Source organism: Podarcis melisellensis, assembly GCF_964234715.1.
Source record: "Podarcis melisellensis genome assembly, chromosome: 5".
In the NCBI taxonomy this organism is placed as follows: domain Eukaryota; kingdom Metazoa; phylum Chordata; class Lepidosauria; order Squamata; family Lacertidae; genus Podarcis; species Podarcis melisellensis.
The window spans coordinates 92,540,684-92,563,953 of NC_138537.1; the positions used below are offsets into that span (position 1 = coordinate 92,540,684).

At 46.7% G+C, this 23,270-nt stretch overlaps 1 protein-coding gene across 1 annotated transcript in view; it reads right to left on the minus strand.

Annotated features, from left to right (window-relative positions):
* The window catches only part of FGFRL1 (fibroblast growth factor receptor like 1), a 165,988-nt gene extending 143,924 nt beyond the window's left edge, over positions 1 to 22,064 (minus strand). The window contains exons 1-2 of the mRNA XM_081911793.1: positions 21,978 to 22,064; positions 20,669 to 20,777 (exon numbers count right to left, since the gene is read on the minus strand). Coding sequence (XP_081767919.1) covers positions 20,669 to 20,729 — 61 coding nt within the window. The 5' untranslated portion in view covers positions 20,730 to 20,777; positions 21,978 to 22,064. The remainder of the gene's footprint in view (positions 1 to 20,668; positions 20,778 to 21,977) is intronic.
* Positions 22,065 to 23,270: the final 1,206 nt, after the last annotated feature.

The window sequence follows — 23,270 nt, forward strand, 5'->3', positions numbered from 1 at the left end:
AGCCCACCACAAACAGCAAATAGCACTCTACCAAGCAGCCAGGAAAGATTCAACACTCCAGGGCCCTAACCCGCTTTAAAAAATGTTTCTGACACAGGGGCGCTTGAGGGCATTACAGGAAATTCAAATGTAGCCCTCTACATGTTTCAGATTCATATTACTGCTGCTGCTGTCACCTCCTCCCTCTGGGAGCCCCGGATATAGGAGGGGGCATTAGGCTGAGGACCCTTTCAAATCTGGCAGCATCCAAAATGTGATTTTCCCTGCTGACAGGCTAAAGTGTAAAAGTTTGGGGAGAACGCTAGCGTAATACTGTACATTACACATCTCTCTGTTCCCAGGTATCCCTACAACAGGTACACCGGACAGCATTTCTGTTTCCTGCATTAAGGGGAACTGAAACTGAGAAAATCTGGCCCCTATGAGGCCACGGCTGAGGTTCAAACTGGGAACTGGCAGCTCATCACTCACTCTTAACCCAATATGTCGCAGCTTCAACAAGTACTGCAGCCCCAGCCAGCTAAATAGGTCTATTGTATCAAAAGTCTTGGAAGAACGGGGCTAACAGCACAATCCTAACCATTTCTCCACCGAAATAGATCTCAATGGAATTGCAACCTAATTCATTATTTTTGAGCAGCACCTCTGTCCAGCAACCTGCTTGTGAATACTCCATTTACAAGATAACATGTTTTGCAGGACTGCCAGTAGAGCTGAACCTTCAAAATCCTGCAACATGAAAGGTTCTGGGTACCACTAGGATGCCACAGTTACTGTGGCAAGCTAACTATGTAAATGTTAATGCATTTTGCAAACCTTCCTTTTAATATACAGAATTTCAGAATCCCTTAAAACATTGATGGCAGCCAAGTTTCAAGAGTGTTTTATTGCGTAAATACAGCTAAGGGATTCCAGTATTGAGGATTGATTCATCACAATAAAACAAGAAGGCGGTATCAGAGTTACACCAGTGTGGCATTAAAAAAATAAGCATTTGAAGTCTACAGCCGCCTTCATCAGGTGCATACATCTGTCTGACAAAGTGGGCTTGTAAGTGTTAAGTCTTAAGGCTTTCTGGGAAATGATCTATAATGAAATGAAAAAGGTATTTAAGTATACCTTCCTGAAGAAACCAGAGGCCTTTCTCCTGGGCATGGTCGGCCAATTGGTGCCAAAGAAGGACAGAACCTTTTTAATGTATGCTACAACAGCAGCAAGAATACTCATCGCGAAGTATTGGAAGACACATGATCTACCCACCTTGGAAGAGTGGCAGATGAAAGTGATAGACTATATGGAATTGGCGGAAATCACTGGCAGAATCCGCGACCAGGGAGAAGAGTTGGTGGAAGAAAATTGGAAGAAATTTAAAGACTATCTGCAGAAACACTGTAAAATTAATGAATGTTAAAATGATGCAGGATTGAAATGAGATGGTTTTAGTAACAAAGTTAAAAGAATAGGCAAAAAAGGATTGATCATGCCACGTCCATTTGGAAGAAAGAAAAACTGCAGAACAGAAATTGGTTTTTAAAAACCCACTATCACTAGGCAAGCGGATATCTCTCAGAATGCCCATTCTGAATTCAAGCTTTTCAGTTTATCAGCTGTGAACGAAAGGTAAGTAACATGTTCTGGATAACTTTCTGCAGGGGACGGCAAAGCTTACTGGGCATGGGCCAGATCACTCCCACGGAGATCCTCCATGGGCCAGAACGGCACAGCGTGACACCAGAAATCGCTTCTACGCATGCCCAGATGCCAAAAATTGCACCTGCGCAGAAGCAATTTTCGGCATCTGGACGATTTCTGGAGCCGCAGTTCGGGGGTGGCTTGTGGGCCGGTTAAACAGCCTCCATGGGCCTTAGGTTGCCTACTCCTGACTTTCTGGGTATAGGATTGCCATCTTTTTCCCAGTGAGCACCTATGGCTGCAGCATATGCACATCAGACAGAAATTCAACAGGTGATGTTTATTTGATCGCGGTATGTCTGAAGTGGGGAGGTCCCAGCATTTTGACTTCTGATTTCTGCCTGTCATCAAGCTGTCAAAGGTACATAAACCCTGTCATTATAAAGTTGTAATTCTTGGGTGGGAGCTTGTTTGTCAAATAAGAACAAACACAGAGCAAATAAAGTTGCTATCATACCTTTTACTATGTTTAATGGTTTTCTAAATGTAATTTCAAAGTCTTGATTCAATTCATTTCATGCTTTTTGCCTCTTGGGAACCTGTGAGTGACAGGCAAAAGCAACTGGCAAAAACGGATGATAGGCAGAGATTTTTAGAAGGTGGGAGTCAGTTTTTTATTATTCTAATGTATACTTTCAGCTATTTCAATTTATAAGAATGAATACAGACAATGAGATTCTTAGTTGTTCTAAACTGCTGTGTTTAGATGCTCACAAAAGTTTACATTATATGAAAACACTTAAGACTCTTGCTTGCTTAGCTCAAATGCCCATGTTTCTCGATGGAGCCAGCCAGCTGTTTTCAGGAAGTGCATAAGCATAGAATGAAGACAAAAGCTCTCTCCTGTCTGCTCCCCCCAACCAGTGGTATTCACAGGTATATTTGCTCTGAGCAAGAAGATTCCCATTTAACAACCATTGACAGACCAATCCTCCGCAGATTTGTCTCATTTCCTTTTAAAGCCCCCTAAACCATTTTGTATTGAAGTGAGAGCTGGACCATAAAGAAGGCTGAAGAATGGATGCTTTTGAATTCTGGTGCTGGAGGAGACTCTTGAGAGTCCCATGGACTGCAAGAAGATCAGACCTATCCCTTCTGAAGGAAACCAGTCCTGAGTGCTCACTGGAAGGACAGATCCTGAAGCTGAGGCTCCAATACTTTGGCCACCTCATGAGAAGAGAAGACAACCTGGAAAAGACCCTGATGTTGGGAAAGATGGAGGGCACAAGGAGAAGGGGGCGACAGAGGACGAGATGGTTGGACAGTGTTCTCTAAGCTACCAGCATGAGTTTGACCAAACTGTGGGAGGCAATGGAAGACAGAAGTGCCGGGCGTGCTCTGGTCCATGGGGTCAAGAAGAGTCGGACACGACTAAACAACTAAACAACAACAACAACTATTTTGCAGCAATGAATTCCACTTTTTGGGTAGCTACTGCACACTGAGTTGGTGTTTTCTTTGGTCGCAAGATCTCTTTCCTACTTAGTCATCACCACTAATTGAGACCCTATCAGTGTATATGCAAAGTAAGGATTTTATTTTTTATTTTTTTGCCCCAATGCACCTCACTTTACACATTACCTTGAACATCATGTAAAGTGAGGTGTTATTTGGGCCATTATTTTGGCTGTTTTAATGCCAATTCACACAGTCTGGATCCTTTTTCAGTCTTTGCCATCCTGAAATTTGATGCCATAAGCAAACTTAGTTTCCTCACTTTTCACTCTTGGTTTCAGCTCATTTATGAATAAATGAAAGAGCACCAAATACAGATATTTGGGGAACTTCACAACTTTCTTCTCTCCATTGCAAGAAGTATTGTTGGGTTTTTTTAATTATTATTCCTACCTACTACTTTCTGTTGTTTAACCACAGGGACTCCGGTCCTGTTCTGCCACAACTGCTACATTTACTTTCAGGGAATCCAGGAGACCAAAGAGAACAGCTTTTATTAGCTACTCCCCACATAAACAATTTTCCAGTTTCTTTCTCCACAACTCCTGCTCAACTTACTGCACACCATATAAGCTTAGCTTTTCCTGCTCAGAGGAAAGATATAAAATAGTTATAAAACAGCATTGTTTGGCAGTAACTGACAAGCAGAATGAAATGGAAAGAGAAAAGCTATCTGCGGCCCAAAAGTTGCCTTTCAACATCTCATTTGTAATGTGACAGAAGGAACAGCTGGGGGCAGGCAATCTTCTTTTTGTCAATGGGAAAGTGACAAGAGGACAGAAGGAACCCTCACTAGGAATCTGCCCTGTTATTTCAAAACCCTCCAGTAAAGGTTGTCTCGGCTTCTACCTCTGACCTGACCCCCCACCCTTAAGAAGCCTCGCAATCTTCCTCAGCAACTGTACAGCATCACCTCACCACTTCTGCGCCTCAAGTGCACCCCAGTCCATTTCTCTTGCATTGAGGAATGTGCACAAACGGTTCCAAGAAGCTATAAGCAAGATGCGAGGGGAGCTGACCTTGTTCCTTTGCATGTAGCAAAGCCACCTCAGCAATTAGTGGCCCTGATTTGAGAAAGCCACAATGAATGGACACATGTCAGGATAGGATATAGGGCAAGGAGACAGACGGCTGGATACTGGGTTGCTGAAAGAGAGCTACAACCAGTTTAAGTGGTACAACAGTGGGGAATGTGATAGGCAACTGGGCAGCTGTGACATCGAAAACCTTTGAGGTTCTCATCAGGTGCCTAAGAGACATCAAAAAATGCTTTAATGCCAACCCTTCTGGAGACTACTGTTCAAATTTGTCAGGCACACTTTGCACCTGGCTATCGGCCACTTACGACCAAGTTAAGTTGTGCAGGTGTCTGGATGGCACCTGATATCTCCACCATCTGGAGGTGCACACCTGGAAGCCCTCGGGTATTGCCTGTTTTCACACACTAACCTCACATTCTGGAGAATTCTATCTGCGATGTTTTATCCACTCAATCAGAACACATTTCAGGAACCAAAGAGTTGCCTTGAAAAATACGGCTTTTGAGCTGTCTGGCCCCCCAAATGGCAGCTAGACGTTCCGTTCTGGCAATGGTAACCCTGGCTTAAAGAGTGGTTTGGCACCTACCTTATATATCTGAGTTTCTAACTTTTTGGAGACAATTATATACAGTGGAACCTCTTGGTACGTACTGTCCTCCTTGCGAATGCTTCAGTTTATGAGCTCCACTAACCTGGAAGTAGATGCTCCCGGTTGGAAACTTTGCCCCGGGATGCGAGCGGAAGTTGCGCGCCAGCGGGGCAGCAGGAAACGCCATTAGCGAAAGTGTACCTCATGTTAAGAATGGTTTCCAGTTACGAACGGACCTCTGGAATGAATTAAGTTCGTAACCAGAGGGTACCACTGTATTGGAACGCATTAGGCCTAGCCATGTACCACAAGACACTGTTCTGCATTGTTCTGAAGCATTGTCTCCCTGGCCTTTCCTCCGCTGCTCCCACCACACATGGAGCAATCTCCTACACAATCTTTGAATATTTGCCATGCTCAGTTTAGGGACTGATGGGCTTCCCATGGACCAGGAAGCACAGAAAAGAGTGCTGGAAAATGGCAGCATGGGACGTTGTGAGAAGCTGCCAAAATTCCCTGAACTGTGCTGCAACCTGCCGCTTCAAAGAACTAAACAACTCTTCATAAGTCCCTACAATCATCTGATTATGGGAGCTTCAAAGCACTGAGTCACCGGATGTGTGTGTTTCCAGGTGATTGACAGGTCCTGTCCACATGCCAAATTCATTGTGTTCTGTCAGCCACCATTGCCTAGCATTGTCCGAGGCAAATTCATTGTCGCTTCTCCCGTTCTGCCGCTCCCACTCTGCAATTTAGCAGCCATTGCTTGCACTTTACAATTCGTCTAGAAATCTTGACAAAGCTTTGCCTGACTTGGCACGGCCTGTGCTCAAGCCACCCTCGCTCCCCACCTACCGTCCCTCCCCAAAACCAACTTCCAGCAAGAACAATGACTTCCAGTTTAGTGTCAACAACAGTTGGGGTTTTTACAGCTCATGCTACATGTACCTCGCAAAAAGGGCAGTAGCTACTTTTAAAACCATAATCAGGGTATTGTTCTCTCTAAATGGACCCAGACTCTGCAAACATGCGTCTCAGCACAGTGCCAGAGAAGGGTGTGTGTGTCTTGTTTTTAAAACAGTAAATTATGTTAATTCATTTCCTCTGGCCAAACAGCGGTAATAAACTTGGGGGAGGGAGAACAGGAAAAGTAAACAGGAGTCGATTACAAGGAGGAGGAGGGGTGATAACATGACCAAACGCCTCTTTAGAAAAGGACGTTATTTCATGGTGCAGAATTATTCCTTGTAGTCTACCGTTGCTTCAACTAAATGCATAAAAGTAACTTTCCCCGCTTATTTTTCAGCTTGATAGACAGCTGGTAAATTCACAAGATCCAGGAAATCAGCCGGCATTATCTACAAGCTGCCCTCTTCATCCCAGCAGCTATCTCCCACATGCTATTTGAGTCTCAAGAGCTACCGCAGCCAACATGTGGACCTGGAGCCAGTTTGTTGTTTTCTATCAGCAAAATAAATTCCTTAGTGTGCTACCTAGTTTGGACTCCCAACAGCTTGATCAGCACAGTTTGGGGAAAGGGCAGGCATACAGTCATGGGAATTAGCTCGCCCAGCCCCCCACTTTCTAATACATATACAGCATGGTTAAAAATTCTTGGAAGACTGCACTGGAAGAATTTAGTGGCTTTAGACGGATAAAGAAAAAATAAGCCTCAGATTCCACTTACTGAGGCCTTATTCTTCAAAGCAACAAAAAATTCCCCTGGCTTTATCTAGGGTGAGAAGACAGCAGTAGCTGGTGTTCCATACTGGTCACCCCCTACAAATGAATTAAATTATCCCATACTGTTACAAAAATATGCAGGCCAGAGTATGCCAAACTTACCGTATTTTTCGCTCTATAGGACACACTTTTTCCCCTCCAAAAATTGAGGGGAAATGTGTGTGCGTCCTATGGAGCGAATGCAGGCTCCTTGGCTTCAGCGATAGCAACGCAAAACCTCCGAAGCGCAGAGGGAGCGCTCCCTCCCCATTCCGGAGGCTTCGCGTTGCTTTCGCTGAAGCCTGGAGAGCGAGAGGCGTAGGTGCGCACTGACCCCTCTCGCTCTCCAGGCTTCAGGGATATAGCTGCCTGAAGGCCTTCGGAGTGCAGCGCAAGTTCCTGCTGCGTTCTGGGGGCTTCAGGTTCCTTTCGCTGAAACCAGGAGAGTCTTGCTCTCCCGGCTTCAGCAAAAGGAACCCTAAGCCTGAGGAGCGCAGCGGGAACCTGCACTGCACTTGGAAGGCTTCAGGGATAGCCGCACGCAGCCCCTCAGGCAGGGAGAGACTGCACGTGGCTATGGCTTCTTAGCCGCACGCAACCCCTCCGGCAGGGAGAGGTTGCGCGGGGCTAAACAGGAAGCCAAAACAGCGAGCGGGATCCATCCCACTCGCTGTCTTGGCTTGTGCCATAGCCGTGCGCAACCCCTCCGGCGGGGGGAGGTTGCATGCAGCCTGTATGCTGCTCTTTGGGGCTGGGGGGGAAATAAGCTTTTTTTTCTTGATTTCCCCCTCTAAAAACTAGGTGCGCCCTATGGTCCGGTGCGCCTTATGGAGTGAAAAATATGATAATTCTTGTGGGAGTAACACTGCCACCCCTATTTTTCCTCTTAGCAGAGTCTTCACACGCCTTCTTACCCTGTTTGACAAAGACTCAACAGGGTTCAGTTCTCTTCAATGGCAAACTGTGTTTCAAATCCAATTCACACAGAAGGAGCATCCAATACCCTAGAATTACAGATAGTGCAGATGCTACCCAAATTTCTGAGTTATTGTTTCTTTCCTCCTGATGAAACATGGGACAAATCCCAAGCACACTGTGCAAGAAGCAGAGCTGTGAACTTGTGGTTGTATTAAAACTGGCTGTAATTGCACAATGTGGAAAACCCAAAGCCAAGTACAATAGTAGTGTTGGAAAGTACCCAAAGGGTCACCTGGTCACACCCCATGCAATGCTACCGTAAGATATTGTTATGAACACTGACTTAACCTTAACCTTGGAAAACCAGTGATTGTCCACAAATGTTTACTTGGCATTAGGTAAAGGTAAAGGGACCCCTGACCGCTTGGTCAAGTCACAGATGACTCTGGGGTTGTGGTGTTCATCTCACTTTACTACCCGAGGGAGCTGGCGTTTGTCTGCAGGCAGTTTTTCCAGGTCATGTTGCCAGCAGGACTAAGCCACTTCTGGCGAAACCAGAGCAGCGCATGGAAACACCGTTTACCTTCCCGCCAGAGTGGTACATATTTATCTACTTGCACTTTGATGTGCTTTCAAACTGCTAGGTTGGCGGGAACTGGGACTGAGCAACGGGAGCTCACCCCATCGCAGCGATTTGAACCGCCAACCTCCTGATCAGCATTACATACGTTATAAATCGGTTGCCAAAATTGTGTACTCAGAGCCAACCCTACCTTTAGGAATGGTGGGCCTCTGGTTTCAGATAGCAGGTGGTGCAGCAGAATGAGCGTGTGCCCCCACATGCCCCCACTGCACCAGCAAATGAATGCATGCAGACCCCGCCAGCTACTGCCATGCCACTTAGCCTCTAACCAATGCTCCATGGTCAAGCAAACTCCCAGCTGGGCTCAATAACACTGCCCCAACCACCCCATCACCTGAGCTTCTACCAAGCTGCTTCATTCCCCACAGCTGCCAGGTCACCTTCTTGCTCTTTTTGACCTGCATCAGCATCAGCAGCTGCACTTCAAATAAAAGAGAAAGCTAGCAATGGTAACTACCTGGTTGGACACTCAATAGCCCCTTGGTATATACCTACACCAAGGACGTGGGTGGCGCTGTGGGTTAAACCACAGAGCCTAGGACTTGCTGATCAGAAGGTCAGCGGTTCGAATCCCCATGACAGGGTGAGCTCCCGTTGCTCGTCCCTGCTCCTGCCAACCTAGCAGTTCAAAAGCACATCAAAGTGCAAGTAGATAAATAGGTACCACTCCGGTGGGAAAGTAAACGGCATTTCCGTGCGCTGCTCTGGTTCGCCAGAAGCGGCTTAGTCATGCTGGCCACATGACCCGGAAGCTGTACGCCGGCTCCATCGGCCAGTAAAGCGAGATGAGCGCCGCAACCCCAAAGTCGGTCACGACTGGACCTAGTGGTCAGGGGTCCCTTTACCTTTATATACCTACACCAATCAAGAGCTAGAGCACTAGACTGGGCAGCACCCACTTGCATGCAGAGACACCTTATATAGGCCTCCCACAAGTCTTGCCTGGCCAGATCTCCCAATCTGGGGTGGCTTCTCTGGGGTGGTGCAACATCTAGGGTAAGTGGTGACTGACAGTGAGGAGGGAAGTGGGTTCTGCCTCAGGCAGAAAAACGGCTTGGGCTTGCCCTGTGTGCGTTCTCATCCATCGGAGTAAAAAACCTGACCAACTATTCAACTGAGTGAATAGTAGAAGGATCTGGAGCACAAAAACTCCATTTTTTGTCATTTTGGGCAAAACTAAAAAAAAAAAAAGCTAAACAACATTTGTGTCCGGATTTTAACTTTTTGAAATATGTCAACCCTAGTTTTTCTGCCAATCTGAACTGGAAATAAAAGCAGGAACTGTTACCCATTTGTTGTTAATTGCAAAAAGTGCATATGAGTGTAGGTCCATGTTTAGCACTGTAATCAATGTGAGAAGAATCAGGCCTTGGACCAGTCATTTTTAAATTGCAATCTGAGGAAACCTGATGTTCCTTTAAAGTTTATTATGGAGACCTCAATGAAAGCTAGGAAGTTTGAAAACCACTATTAAAAATTAACTCCTCAGACCAAATAACAGCAACTTCTGAGTGTGAGCTTAGGATCCAGAAATGGCATGTCTGTTTTCATCCTTTGGTGGCAAGGACTGCATAAATGGCAAATGTTTAACACAGGAAGAACCAGAGTAAAACACGCTCAGATGAGACATCTGATTAAATTCTCCTAAGCCAATTTCACACATTGAGCGGGGGAGGGACAGACGTTTTTCTGTGTCTTACTAAGCAGGAAACCCCAATCCCATTAATCCTTGATGAAATTAGTCTGGACAATGCAGCACTTCCGATTGACTCAACAACTTCTATTGACATGCATAGCCAGCCAACAAATGGAGATTGGTGCAGGTCTATACTGTTAGTACCACAGGGCCTGGTCTATTTCTCTGTAACCAAGTAACAGAGAGCTGAGGATGAAACCATATTTGGCGGTTGCTTTTCAGCAGAGTTCAGAAGGAAAATGTTGCAGAAAGTCATAGCTCCTAAACCAACCTTCCCATGTGCATCGAACAATGACTTAAAATATTTATTTGGGAAGGAATGTACACTAAATATTATTGCGTAATCTGAGCTGCAAGTTGCTCATGGTCTGAAAAGATCTCTCTGTTTCCATGTTGCCGAGGGTCCCAACTTTCCAGGCTTACATTAATATGCCTTTGACACCTTCCTAATATTAGTTTTCCAATTCAGCTTCAGTTGCAGTGGGAAAGAAAATGTGTTTATTATTATTTAACAGGTGGTCCAAATAAATGAGCTACAAGGGCACGTGATCCACCAGGCAGCGGAGTAACAGCATCATTCATTCATTCAATTTATATACTGCCCTATACCAGGAGGTCTCAGGCCAGTTCGCAGAATAAGGGTGGCCCTGTGGGTTAAACCACAGACCCTAGGACTTGCTGATCAGAAGGTTGGTGGTTCGAATCCCCGTGATGGGTGAGCTCCCGTTGCTCGGTCCCAGCTCCTGCCAACCTAGCAGTTCAAAAGCATGTCAAAGTGCAAGTAGATAAATAGGTACCGTTCCAGCGGGAAGGTAAACAGCGTTTCCGCGTGCTGCTCTGGTTCGCCAGAAGCGGCTTAGTCATGCTGGCCACATGACCCGGAAGCTGTACGCTGGCTCCCTCGGCCAATAAAGCGAGATGAGCGTCGCAACCCCAGAGTTGGTCACGACTGGACCTAATGGTCAGGAGTCCCTTTACCTTTACTTTATACCAGGAGGTCACAGGCCGGTTCACAGAATAAAATCAAAATATAAAACCACAAAATGCACAATTGAAACAAAAACAACAACCCAAGTCATTTTAAAACGGCATCGGATGTCAATCAATCAAAGGCCTGGTTAAAAAGGAACATTTTTGCCTGGCACCTAAAGGTGTTTAATGAAGGCACCAGGCGAACTTCCCTGGGGAGAGCATCCCACAGATGCAGAGAAGGCCTGTTCTCTTGTTGCCACCCTCTGGACCTCTCGAAGAAGAGGCACACTAAGAAGGGCCTCAAAAGATGATCTCAGGGTCTGGGTAGGTTCATATGGAAAGTTTAGTGCCAGAGGATAGGTTTTACAGTGAAAAAGGCCCAAGGTTCAATTTCAGTCAAGGACTCTATGGTAGAAGGGCTGGGAATAATTTCTGAGGCCTTGGGAGAGCAGCAACCAGGAAGGTAAGAAGATAGGAGTCTAGATGAATTCATCTGTTGTAAGGTTTGCACTTAAGGGACACAGGTGGCGCTGTGGGTTAAAGCCTCAGCGCCTAGGACTTGCTGATCGAAAGGTCGGCGGTTCGAATCCCTGCTGCGGGGTGCGCTCCCGCTGCTTGGTCCCAGCGCCTGCCAACCTAGCAGTTCGAAAGCACCTCCGGGTGCAAGTAGATAAATAGGGACCGCTTACCAGCGGGAAGGTAAACGGCGTTTCCGTGTGCAGCTCTGGCTCGCCAGAGCAGCGATGTCACACTGGCCATGTGACCCGGAAGTGTCTCCTGACAGCGCTGGCCCCTGGCCTCTTAAGTGAGATGGGCGTACAACCCCAGAGTCTGTCAAGACTGGCCCGTACGGGCAGGGGTACCTTTACCTTTACCTTTTAAGGTTTGCACTTGCTGTGCGTGAGATGAAGGACGTCAGCCCTGCTCTCTGCTGGGGTCAGCTGTACGAAGCAGTTTCCCAAAGGGGCCTTGGCCACACAGCCAGTCCGGCCATGTCTCTACCTGCGTTCAGGTCTGACATCACATATGTGGGGCAAGTAGGTACGGTTTGAGGGAAATGGCCTTGCAGACCCAATTGGTGGGCCTAATCTGGACCGCAGGCTAGAGATTTCTCCACCTCTGATGCAACACATCATACCTAGTCATTGATCTGATTGATTTTCCCTCCCGGCCCCACAGAAACCTTAATCTGGTACTGCTCCTATGGATCACCTCCATCTCTCATTCTTCATAATTTGGCCTTAATGCATCAACATTTCACAGGGCCAAGGACAGAAGTTTGTATCTTAGATTCAGATAGGTGCAAGGAACCATCACAACCTGGTTTGTCAGCTACTTTTCAGAACAATTAAACTGCACTCTACATGAACGGATGTGTAATGGAAGGAATGTGATCCAAGCAACACAACATAGTACTTTTCTTGAATTTCCATGGGGGCCTTTTCACTGCTAACACGAAATACCATTAAACTAGGCAAGTATAACTTGACAACCCATTTTGAAACTGCCCTGATAGGCGTGGGGGACAGCTACGGCATTCCCCCACCAAAAGTTAAAAACAACCACTGCCCAAATTTTTCTTCTTTCTGGAATTATCAGCTCTCCAGTTCTTCATGTACAAATACGGACAGTTCCAAAAATACCCATTAAAAAAGCGACAGAACCTGAGAGGCATCTAGCTTGTGACACATCTTCCATTACTACTTCCACAGTCACTTGACAGGATACCTAAGATTGTGTAAATCTTTCATGAAATAAATTTAACAGGCATGAAAAGAAATCACTTTGTTTCCTGCCAAGAGTGAAACTTTTCTTCAGCAATTATGAGAGGGGAGGGGGGGCTGGAGACTCAAAAAGGACAAAAATCAAGACAAATCTAAGTTTTCTCCAAGAGGTCTCTGTTCCCAATTTACATTTTTCTTCCTTTACTAACGTTCAAAATTAAGTTTGAGCACTTAATATAAGAAGTAGCCTAGAGTTATTGGCTGGATTTCTTCCTGAAAATTGGATGGGTTCTGATGAAATAAAACTTAGGTTATTCAGAGCACTGCTGGATACCATGTTTCTACAAAAACACAATGGGGAGACTGTATAATCAGGGCAACTAACCAAAATGCAAGGCAGCGATGTTTATCTGACTTGTGAAGGGGGGGGGGAATCGGAGAGGGGCTTGGATTTTGAGGGTAGGCAGTTTGCATTAACTCATAAAATGCAAGCTTTGAACCAGTATAGTAACACAGACACTGCACTCGCTTTAGAAAGCAGCAACAATTTGCATGGTTCAGCTACAAAGATCCCTGCAAAAGACTCCAGTCTGGATTTCCAAGGTTCTCTTGGGGCTGTGTCCTAGCCCCTGTTTCCCACCCTCATGCTTTTGTCCCTGTCCAGTTAATGACTAATTCTAAGGCCTTTTGATGTCTTCACCTATTTTCAAAATTGTGAAGGTGGCGAAGCTGGGGTTTGGAAATAAAGGCACCCTCATCGGAGAGCCAGGGGTGACTGCAGCTTTCGGCTGAGTGAACATTCAGTGAAAAATACTGGTTGGTTGCCATGTAATGTATAAAACAGTTCTTAGGCTTGCAATAACCACATCACAAAGTGACACTAAAAAACGGGGGGGGGGGTTACTTTGTCTCAACTGCAGGCAAATTTACTAGGCCAGATGTTTAGAACAGACCAACTTACTTGCAACAGATGCAATAGGCCAGAGAAAAGTTGGTGAGGATTGTGGGCAGGGAACAAAGACTGTGTAACTTCCAGAATATGGAAGAAGAGTTACTACATCTTCATAAAACACTCACTTTATAACCAAGAGGCTAATACTATACTAGCAGTGATCTATGAAAGAGTCTTCACAGCACCACAAGAGATAAATAAATGCCTGTGACCTAAAGGGGTCAACAAATACACTACCAGATTAGAACTGCTGTGGATAATCACTTTTGTTAACTCTTCCAACGGAGCTCATAGTAGCATATAGGTCATCCCATTTTACCCTCACGACAAACCTGTCAGGTAGGTTAGATGAAGAGACAGGGCCAAGGTCACCTGCAAGCTCCATTGCTGAGCAGATATCAAAACCTAGGTTCTGTACTCCTCTTGTTCCTTGCACAAAAGGATTTTATTTTGCCACCAGGGAACAGAGATATTTTGGTCTTGCTCCACCATCGTCCTTCATCTTCCTTGCTCAAGGGCTGTTTCATTTCTCCCAACATGTTTTTAAGTCAATGTGATATACCGTATTTTTTGCTCTATAGGATGCACCAGACCACAAGACGCACCTAGTTTTTGGAGGAGGAAAACAAGAAAAAAAATATTCTGAATCTCAGAAGCCAGAACAGCAAGAGGGATCGCTGCGCAGTGAAAGCAGCAATCCCTCTTGCTGTTCTGGCTTCTGGGATAGCTGCGCAGCCTGCATTCGCTCCATAAGATGCACACACATTTCCCCTTTTTAGGAGGGAAAAAGTGGGTCTTATCGAGCAAAAAATACGGTATTCAACTAAACCATCTCAGCACTGCAAGTATTTCCACTTGTGCCCTTCTCCTCCCACCACTGCTCTACGCTCTCCCCAAATCTTCTCCAAAGAGTTGGGGAAATCCATAGACCAGATTTAGGGGGTACAAAAGGGGAGGAGAATGTTCCACTGAGGAAGCAGGAAATATTGCACTGATAGAACACTCACCTTGCGCCATGTTGGGATTACACCCATTACCTTGTCTTCAGGGGCAAAGTTTTATTTATTTTGTTTGTTTGTTTAAACAATTTGTATACCACTTACTCATGGTTATCTCTAAGCAGTGTACACAACCCAATACAATAAGACCAAAATCATGAAATAAAGCTATAAAATCAGAGTTCAGTTAAAAAGCTTGCTGGGATAATAACAGTGAATGCTGGTAGTTCAACAAAGAAGGGGGCCTGTCACTTCAACTAGAAGGGACCTCCACAAAATTGGGCCCACTCAGACCTTGCAGATTTGAGCCACAGGGAACCACTAACAGTGGCTCCCGCAAAGACCTCAGTGGCTGGGTTGGAATATAAACTGTGCCAGAGGTATCCAGTTGGTAAGGGCCTTGTAAATTAATACAAGAACCCTGAACCTGGTCAGGTAGCATATGGATCCAAGCTTTTGAGCCCAGGACTTATGTGCTGGCTATGGTCTGTCCCCATCGACAGCCGAGCCACAATGTTCTGCACCAGCTGGAGCCTTCGGATCAGGCCAAAGGGTAGCTCCACACAGACTGCACTGCAATAATCGACTCTTAAGGCTACTAATGAATCACTGTCCGCTATACTGTGGCAGAGCAATTCTCTTGCTCTTTCTGCACTGGTGCCCTCCCTCCTTCCCAGGACTAAAAGCAACAGTGAACTTTGCCTGACGAACCATCTATTTTCTTTTAGTTACACTTCAAAAGGATTTTACTTGCCATGCCAAAAATCGTGAATCGCTGCAATACAGATTAAGAATGAAGGTCTTAATTCCAGTGACCCCTCTCACATAAGCACAATTGCAGTTTTTCACTGCAGAAGTCCAACATTTTCACCTTTTGACTACATTTAAACGATAAGATTCCTCATGAAAGGAAATAGGTCAGAAGCTTTGAACGAATCCCCAAACATGGCAGGAAAAGTACAGTGGTAGCTCGGGTTACAAACACCTCAGGTTACAGACTCTGCTAACCCAGAAGTAGTACCTTGGGTTAAAAACTTTACCTCAGGATGAGAACAGAAATCGCGCGGTGGCAGCGGGAGGCCCCATTAGCTAAAGTTAAGGTTAAGAATAGTTTCAGGTTAAGAACGAACCTCCGTAACCAATTAAGTTCATAACCCGAGGTACCACTATAATAGGAAAACCCAATCCAGGTCAAAAATAGTCCTTCAAAATTTACCATGATCCCCTGGAAAATGAAAGAACTAAACTATTTGGGTATATTGGGTGGTATCCCATGTAGCACTCATTTGAAGTCTCTCAGTGGTATATTTGTTAAAATGGATTTTAATAATTGCGTGAAATTAACCATTAAGTGACCTGGAAGAACATAGCTTCTCATTCCCTAACCACTGGACATGCTGGCTTGGTCCAAGAATATTTGGAGTGCACCACATTGGCTCTTCCTGCTATAGACCATGAGAGGAACAAGAGACTGCCCTGTGTTTTCACACTGCAGGGAAAAACCAAGAACTCCTGACTAAAGAGCAATCTACACAAAGAACTATTCCAGCTGAAACTAAACACATGCTCCTTGATGTAAAAGTGAAACAGAAGGCAAGCATTTTGACATGAAATAAAACAATCATTTTTTTCATATAACCAAAGGAAAAGAGTTTCCACTAAGCACTGCAACACTGGGATTAATTTGAAAGCAGACCATTTGAAGGGGAAGAAACCATGATTTTACAAGTCAATGCAGACCAGGTTGGGTGCTACAAATTTATGGAGAAGGAGAAAGCTTCATTGATAACTCTCAAACTCAATAGGTAAAAGGCGGCATTCAGGATATTCCCCCAACCCAAGGCAAACTAAAAGGTCTTTGTGTGACTATCATGGAGTTTACATACAATGTAAAAAAACCTAAACCAGTCAAATATCAGATTCACTCGATTCATTTTTCTGTGAATACCATAGACAAAGCTGATTTAGGTAGCAATAATATACATGGGTGGCGCTGTGGTCTAAACCACAGAGCCTAGAGCTTGCTGATCAGAAGGTCGGCGGTTTGAATCCCCGCAACGGGGTGAGCTCCTGTTGCTCAGTCCCAGCTCTTGCCAACCTAGCAGTTCAAAAGCACGTCAAAGTGCAAGTAGATAAATAGGTACCACTCCGGCGGGAAGCTAAACGGCGTTTCCATGTGCTGCTCTGGTTCGCCAGAAGTGGCTTAGTCATGCTGGCCACATGACCCAAAAGCTCCCTGGGTGAATAAAGCAAGATGAGCCCCGCAACCCCAGAGTCGTCTGCGACCGGACCTAATGATCAGGAGTCCCTTTACCTTTTTAAGATACACGCTTACCTAGGACTAAGTCTCAAAGTCAATAGGGTGTGCACCTGAGAAGACAACCTAGATTGTACTGCAGAAACACACACACAAATATGTTACAGTGATTGTTAATACACACGAAATATTTGTTAATCTTATTTGCTGCCATAGTGTTCTGTCTAGTCAAGTTGTATGGGATCAATTTCAACCTGTTACCTCTGAGGATGTGGACAGGCTGCATGGACGAGTAAAACCAAACCACCTGTCTTCTTAACACTTGCCCATGCTGGCTCAGATAACGGATTGAGGTTGAATCCCAACAAGACAGAAGTACTGTTTTGGGGTTACAGATGGCAGGCAGGTATGAGGGACTCCCTGGTCCTGAATGGGGTAACTGTGCCGCTAAAGGACAAGGTGGCCTTGGGGTCATTTTGGACTCACAGCTGTCCATAAAGGAGTTTAATTCTGTGTCCAGAGTGGCTGTTTTAGCAGCTGCATCTGGTACACCACCTGAGACCCTACCTGCCTCCACACTGTCTCGCCAGAGTGGTGGATGCTCTGGTTATCTCCCACTTGGACTACTGCAATGCACTTTATGTTGGGTTGCCTTTGAAGGTGACTCAAAAACCACAACTAATCCAGAATGCAGCTGCCAGACTGGTGACTGGGACTAGTTCTGAGTGCCATTCACAAAGACAGATGCCCAGTTTAATCTAAGCACATGCACATGTGATCACCTGACCATGGAAACTCCACAGGATTGTTATCCCAGAATGACTCCTTGTGATGTCAGCCCTCTGGGACATTTGAAGGCTCAGGGATGAAACAAATTCTTGGAGTCTCTTGCAACACCTGTCCTATTATACTTCCAAATTTTCCAGCCCAATATAATCTGGTGTATCATCCAGTAGCCCGAAACTGATGCAAAAGCTTGCCCAGGGAATCTCGAATGCTTGTGTAATCCTTTCAGATTAGAGGAAAATAATGTACAGGATCCAGGAATTTTAGAGCACGTCCAAATACACATGGAAAAGAATATCACACTCCCTTCATCCCATCATCTGGCAATACTCTTAATTTTACTTGAATCGACATTTCTGAGTTTAATTCTGTTTCATACAGAGAAATCCCATTTTGTTTTCAAATCTGTATTTTGCAGCTCAGTGCAAATGTTCTGACCCACAAAGTCCAAAAGGATTGTCAGATTGCGCAAATCAAGTGCTGAGAGTCTAGTTCTACATCATTCTTCTTCCCAAATCTTCATATCTCAACATTCCAGAATCCTGGATTTATTATTTATACGTCGATGCATCTCTATGCTGAGGCCACAAGGTACATTACAGAGAACATTCAAAAACTACAGGGCATTGAATCATAGAACTGTTGGAAGGAACCACAAAGGTCATCTGGTCCAACCCCCTGCAGTGCAGGATCTCTCATTTACTCAGCTGTGTCTCCCATAATGCAACCATCTCGTCCAAAACAAGCCCGAGAGCTGCCACTCTCCATCCTCATTCCCAAATTAGTTTTACCCCAATCCCTCCTTTCGTCTCCATCCTTCCTACCCCTAATAAACAATTCCTGTTTATTAAGCCCACGAATGGGCAGCTACTGCATATTTGTAGGTGACTCTGTTCTCCAGACACAACTGCAGTGAGTGGGAATACGGTTTGTCACTCAAACCAACCTATTAATGTATGGTCAAGTTGCAAAATAAAATTTACATTATCTAGTAAGAGCTTCATAATTATGACACATACTTAAGACAGTGTGGACTCTTAATGTCTTAACAATTGGGGAGCAAGAAATCTCATTTTCCTTACGTCTGGAAGTGGAGCAAACGTTTTACCATTCCATTATTAAAATCTGGCAGGGCCACAAATAACCAAATATAAGAGGCAGCTCTACCCTGCAAGCTGCCACTTAGATGTTCCTCTTCTAACCCACCCAGTTATTCCTCCTTAACACAAATTAACCATGTGACTTCACCCAAAGCCTGAGTGGTTGAAATAGGAAACTCTTATATAATTGCAGTGAACATCTACCTGGACCTATGGGGGAAGGAACACACCACAAGCACACTTTAGAAACTGACACTTTCTAGCACAAAACGATTCTCCATTCATTTTGAAACATACTAAAGCTTTTTTTCAGACTGCAACAAAGCAGTGATCTTTAAGCCTGCCACTTTATCACACTTACATGACATACCGTGTTCCATCAACACTGCATCGTGGAGCTGTAATTATAGCTTTTTCTTTTAAAAAATCACAAACCTATTCTTAGCAATCAAAAGTTCACAAATGTTCATCATTTGTCTCAGGTATCACATTTCCTCTGCAGACAAAGCCCAAAAGAAAAGCCATTATGCTCTTAGTTTAATAAAATATCATTACTCGGGAGACCTGAATGCAAGTGCCACATTGCATTTTGAACATTCGGTTAAACAACTGACAAATAATATTTCAAATCAGTTTCACATTCAAAGTAAACACAACACCCTTATTGCCTGTAAGTCATTCTGGATCCTTCCTTGAGTTCTGCATGATATATGGATCTAAATGTATGACATTGTCTCAGTTCATTCCGTACTGTGAATGGACCTTCAGGTCTTTCAAAGTCATATACTATTTTCTTTTCATAAGGCATGCAGCATAAATGGCAGATATATGCTAGGGAATGAGCACAATAGAGGAAACACACATTAATCAAGTGGACACTAATTCTTGGAGCAAGGCTTTGACTGCCTTCCTCCCCAAGTCATATCTGGTTCACAGTGGTACCTTGGGTTAAGTACTTAATTCGTTCCGGAGGTCCGTACTTAACCTGAAACTGTTCTTAACCTGAAGCACCACATTAGCTAACGGGGCCTCCTGCTGCTGCCGCACCCAGAGCACGATTTCTGTTCTCATCCTGAAGCAAAGTTCTTAACCAGAAGCAGTATTTCTGGGTTAGCAGAGCCTGTAACCTGAAGCGTATGTAACCTGAGGTACCACTGTACTTCCAAATTCACTGGCAGTGGTTCTTCAAAGTTTAGGCAGTTTCCCCCCATCCCTACCCTTCGAGATGCTTCCATTAAGCTATGACTCTTCCCTATTTCCGCAGCTCACGGGTGCAGTCCAGAACTATCAACATCTATCAGAGTTCTGGCACCTACCTTGAAATGGTATGAACCAGTCCTTGTACCCATCGTCAAAAGTACACTAAGTAAAATACCTAGTTAAGGTGGCTTTAATTGAACAGTGCTCTCAACAGGGGATTTTATGTGTCAAATGAGAAAAACATTTTTTGGTTTCTTAGCGTCAACACGACTGCTCCAGCCCTCTGATAAGGAAGAGACAGCAACAGCTCCCCTAACTGTTCCTCTGTTAAGTTCTATTCTTTATAAGGAATTATACACTCTACTTCCTTGGTTATTGCTTTTCCTCGGCCTCCCTCTGGTAATGCAACCTGTTTAAGGGAATTTGATCACACACTGAAACCCCAGTGCTAAAATATGTGCTAGCTGTTGAGAACTGTCATTTGCCTGTCACTTGGGTGAACTTAATGGATTTGTTTGTTTAGTTTAGTGCTATTGGGAATACACAGAGCCCGGCTGGGAGAGATTACAGAAGGGGAGAGGCTCTCCTGATCCACCGAGGAATGCAATTGTTTTCCTTTTACTCCAGACTGAAAACTGGAAGCCAACTGCGTATTTTCACACCTAAGAAATAACAGCAACTGGAAAGCCCCCCCAGAGCACACCTGCCTGGCAGGAAAGAAGGACCAAGAGAGAGTATAATAGTTCTGTGACACAGAATGCCCCATTTGCAAAGAGGAAGAAAGCTTTCTATGCAACAAGGAACATTATATTATTAGAGGGTCTCTGGAAGGAATTCAAATGCACACAGACAGAATGTATTCCAATGGGGCAAAAATACAGAGCGCGAACCATTTGCAGGCAGCCCGAGGCTCTCTCTGCTTACCTCTCACAGAATCAGCAAACACAAGAACTCCCACAAAAAGCAGCACAAACTGAATTTCCATTTCAAAAGCTGGATTGTCTCTAGTTTCCAATTCGTTCTTCTTTCCAACCTGGAAAAAGGGGAGCAGGGAAAGTGGGGGGGGGGAGAGAGAGAGAGAGAGCTGTAAATATCTAATACCCAACTCAAAACTTGATATCAGAATTAAAAAGAACGAAAGTGGTCAGCAGTAAAGATCAAAACGCACCGCCGTGGTTTTAGAAACACACAATCCATGAAACTGTATGTGTGTTTTTTTCAAAAAGAATTACAATAATAATCAGCGCTGCCCTTAAAAAGATCCCTTCTTGCGCTTCTTAAAAGAGAAGAGGGGTATCCGTAAAGCTGTTTTTTCTGCATAACTGTTAATAGTGCAGCTTTGCATCCGACGGTCTTCAGCAGTGAGTAACGCGCGGATTCTCTGAAGCTCGAAGCGCCCCGATTTAAATCGTTTCTTTTCTTAAGTACTTCTCCAGCAGTAGTACTCTGGTTTTTGAAAGACCAACGCGCATCCACGGCCGCGAATCCCGCCCGCTTCGCCCGCTCCTGCTCCGGCTCCGGCTCTCCCAACACGCGCCGAATTCCTCCCTCTTGTAAACTCCCCGATTTAAACGTTCTCTGCCCTCGGGACACACAACACCACTCCGGGTCGAGCCTCCGACAAAGCAAATAATTACACGCTGCCATTACCTTACAAATTTGTAACGCCGGCGGGGCCGCGCGGGGAGGGGGAGGGTGCCGGGGGCGAAGATACACGTGTGCGCAGCATCCCCACGACAGTAAGAACACGTGTCTTGGGCGAGGGGGGGGCAATTCCAGGCTGGCTGGCTGGCATGATCGAATTAAAAGCCTGATCCAAATTTGCTGCAGCTCGAAGACCCTCGCATCTACACGGCGGGGGTGGGGACGATCAAGCGAGAACAGCCTCGCCGCTCCGATGCCCCGCGGAGTCCGGACACTGCCCCGATCCGCAACCGGCATCGCCCCGCGATCGGCGCCGCCTCCTGCCTGCCCTTCCCGCCCGGCAGCGGGCAGTTCCGACGGCGCCGCTCGCTCGCTCGCCCGTCGCCGCCGCCCTCCCGCTTTCCCAGCCAGGGGACTCCGCTTCCCCTCGGAAAGGAGGCTGCCGCCGTAGCGCGCGTTTTCCCGACGGGAGCAGCCCGGGGCTGGGCAGCCGCGAGCCGGCAGCGGCGGCGGACACCTGGGACACCGCGGGCAGCCGCTGCCTCCCTCCCCTGGAGGCGCTGCAGCTCCCCGGGCTCCGGACTCGTACCTGGCGACGGCGGGGTCTCCTCACGCCTCGGGGCGCCGGGGCTGCCGCGCCGCTGGGCCGCCGGCGCGCGCTCCGCCTCCCGCTCGCCCCATGTGCCGCGACGCCGAGCGGGCAGCCCGGAGTCCCCTCAGCCGCCGGACTTGGCGCGCACTTGTCGGAGGCGCCCAGGCTGCTCTCCTCACAAAGGAGCCGGGAGGGCGGCTCGGGGCGCTGGGACCGAGGGGGCGGCGGCGGCGGCGGAGGAGGAGGAGGCGCAGGCTCGGGCTGCCGGTCCCTGCGAGCGAGCGAGCGAGGGTCGGAGGGAGCGATGCCGCCGCCGCCCGGGCTGCCTCCGCCTCAGGGTCCCGTCGCGGGGGGGGGGCGGGGCTTGGCTTCCCCTCCAGGCTGCGCGATTCTGGACCGCCCCGCCCACCCCCAAACTTCGCACCAATCGCGCCGCCGCCCCGCCCCGCGCTTAACCCTTCGCGTGCCGCGCCCAGAGGACCCTGGCTGGCCGGCCTTCGCGGCCAGGAAGATGCCGCGTCTGTTCCTCGCGGCCCGGGAAGGAGCCTCTCTCTCTTCTGCTAGTGCGGCTGCGAAGAGGCGATGCCCCCCCCCAGGAAGGAACCACGCCCCCCTCCCCCGGGGCTGGCGACCCACCTGGGCAAAAGGCGCCCCCGGGCACCACGTTGGCGATCAAGAGCTTTCTCTTGGTCCAGGCTTCCTCCATCCCTGCCGCGCCGTCTGGGCTTCTGCGGTGCCAGTCCGGGGGCGGCGGGGGAGGTTGTATTCATTTGATTTTCTGATTCGCTCCGGTACATTTGCATTGTTGTGCGTCTGCTGAAATGCAATCCTGGACCTAGAAGTTCATTGCAAACTCATTGGAGTTTGCAATCCAAACCCTTTTCCAATCGGGGAGGAAGGCAGCTGCGCGCCCCTCGGAGATCCTCAGTCTCACCCCCAAGACCGTGAGCCGCTCTTCGTTGCCAACACAAGAAAAACAAATGGGAGGGAAATTCTGTTTCTCAGCAACTCAAATATCGGTCTTACCTTTGCGAAAGCCGCAGCAGCAGCAGCAGCTCCCTTGCTCCTCCTGGGGCGCAATCACACGCGCAGTGAAATAGCGCCGCGGGCTGTGCCGAAGGCATTCTTGGTATCAGTTTTAATCTGCGTTCAAACGCTTAATAAGGCTAAGTAATTTGTGCTGGCAAATCACGAGCATCAACAGCAGAGCGGTAACTTGGGCCGAGCATTTTTTTTCCCCTTCTCAAACCATTTATCCTTTTCTCTGTGACACTTCTCACTCTTTGTATT